This window comes from Cyprinodon variegatus, unplaced genomic scaffold (assembly GCF_000732505.1).
Source record: "Cyprinodon variegatus isolate N-32 unplaced genomic scaffold, C_variegatus-1.0 Scaffold1873, whole genome shotgun sequence".
Taxonomy (NCBI): Eukaryota; Metazoa; Chordata; class Actinopteri; order Cyprinodontiformes; family Cyprinodontidae; genus Cyprinodon; species Cyprinodon variegatus.
The window spans coordinates 6,181-7,854 of NW_015152326.1; the positions used below are offsets into that span (position 1 = coordinate 6,181).

The 1,674-nt window shown below is 46.3% G+C and overlaps 1 protein-coding gene across 1 annotated transcript in view; it reads left to right on the forward strand.

The window, feature by feature from the left end:
- LOC107104755 overlaps positions 1-1,674 on the forward strand; it is a gene marked incomplete at its 5' end in the record, with an annotated part of 13,729 nt that overhangs the window by 1,699 nt on the left and 10,356 nt on the right. The window contains one exon of the mRNA XM_015404842.1: positions 904-1,035. Within this exon, the coding sequence (XP_015260328.1) occupies positions 904-1,035 (132 nt within the window). The remainder of the gene's footprint in view (positions 1-903; positions 1,036-1,674) is intronic.

The window sequence follows — 1,674 nt, forward strand, 5'->3', positions numbered from 1 at the left end:
ATGGGGAGATCTAGTGGACTGCATGAGCTGATACTAGAGCTTCAATCAGGGACCTGGAAGATGGAAGTCCAGCTTGAATAACACAGGATGAGAGAACCTGGCCATGATGAGCAAGCATGAAGCGACAGTGGAGAGGAAAAACCTCTGGCAGAACCAGGCTCAGCATGGCGGTCTTCTGTCGGACCGATTGAGATGAGACAGGGAACGCAGTAAGAGTCCAGGAGGAATGAAACTCTAACGAAGCTTTAGCTACGAAGGTGGAGGAGGGGCTGGAGGGGGGTTCAAATGGGGTCATCTGCATGAAGTCACACTACATCCGCCGCCTGCGCACAGGAGCAGACAGGTGCAGATCAGAGGCCTCTTAAGATGAACTTTGGATGCCGATTGGCTTTCGTGGAGGCGTGGTTCAAAGCTGACTGCTGTGTCGCAGGTGGATGTAGGAAAAAACAATGAGTTTCTGCAGTTGAATTTCTGCCTGGGCTCCATTATATATATATTTAATTTAATTGTATTCCCTTGTTGACATTTCTAAAAGTCAAGGCTGCGCCTTGATCTGTGTCAACCATTGACTTTGCATGTAAACTAGCTGCTTCTGCTGCTGGAAGCGAGTTAGGTGCGAACGTAGCATTAGACTGGATTTCTAACCCAGCATAAGTACGGTGCTCAGGCGACTCTGCAGGCGACTGCCGGCGACTGCAGGCGACTGCAGGCGACTGCCGGCGACTGCCGGCGACTGCAGGCGACTGCAGGCGACTGCAGGCGACTGCAGGCTGCTTCTTCACCTTCATCCTGTGGTCAGGGTTTTTTTGTAGAACTGAAAAGTTGTTCATCTCCAGATGTTTAAGGAACCAATCATACAAACTCAGGTCCTTTAGTAACATGTTTGATCTGCTATATTTCCAGAAATACCTTCAACCTAAGAGTGAGTCTCACAGTCAGAGTGGATCAGAACCAGAACCAACATGGACACCTGAAAGCCTATATTCTGAAATGTGAATTCAGAATTGAAAATGAGGATTCATCTGGAAGCCTGGGGTAAAGTCTGCAGTGATACCAAAGATTAATGTTTATTTTTTTAGTTTTTAACCTAAATGTCTGAGAGGCTGGGAGGAACTGCATCACTTTGCCTTTAAATCAGAAGGAAACCTTTAAACATTTAGCAGAACACAATAGAAACGCTAGAGAACTCTCAACACCAAAGAATAATCTGGCACTGATGGCTGGGACCAAGGAGTTTAAATAGAAGCAGGAACAGGTGGATAAAATGAGAAGTAATGAGAAACTGGGCAAAGCCAGTCAGCTGAATGAAATTAGTAATAAAGCCAGCCATAAGCACCACAATCATGACACTAACAGCTAAAAACAAATAATAATACAATAAAATGCAGCATAGAAATTTAATTTGTTTAAACTAAATAAACAAAAGTAGGTCTTGAGTCAGAGTTTTAAAATTGCCAGTGAAGGAGCCTCCCTGATGAGCAGCGGGAGGTTATTCCTTAAACGAGGAGCAGCGATAGCGAAGGCTCCGGCCCCTCTGAGCTTCCTCTGAAACCTCGGTTCCTGCAGGAGCTGATCTTCTGCTGACCTGAGGGACCGAGGGGGCAAGTAGGGGTGAAGATGCTCAGAGAGGCGAGGTGGGGCAAGGTCATTCATGCACTTAAAGCAAAGATAAGG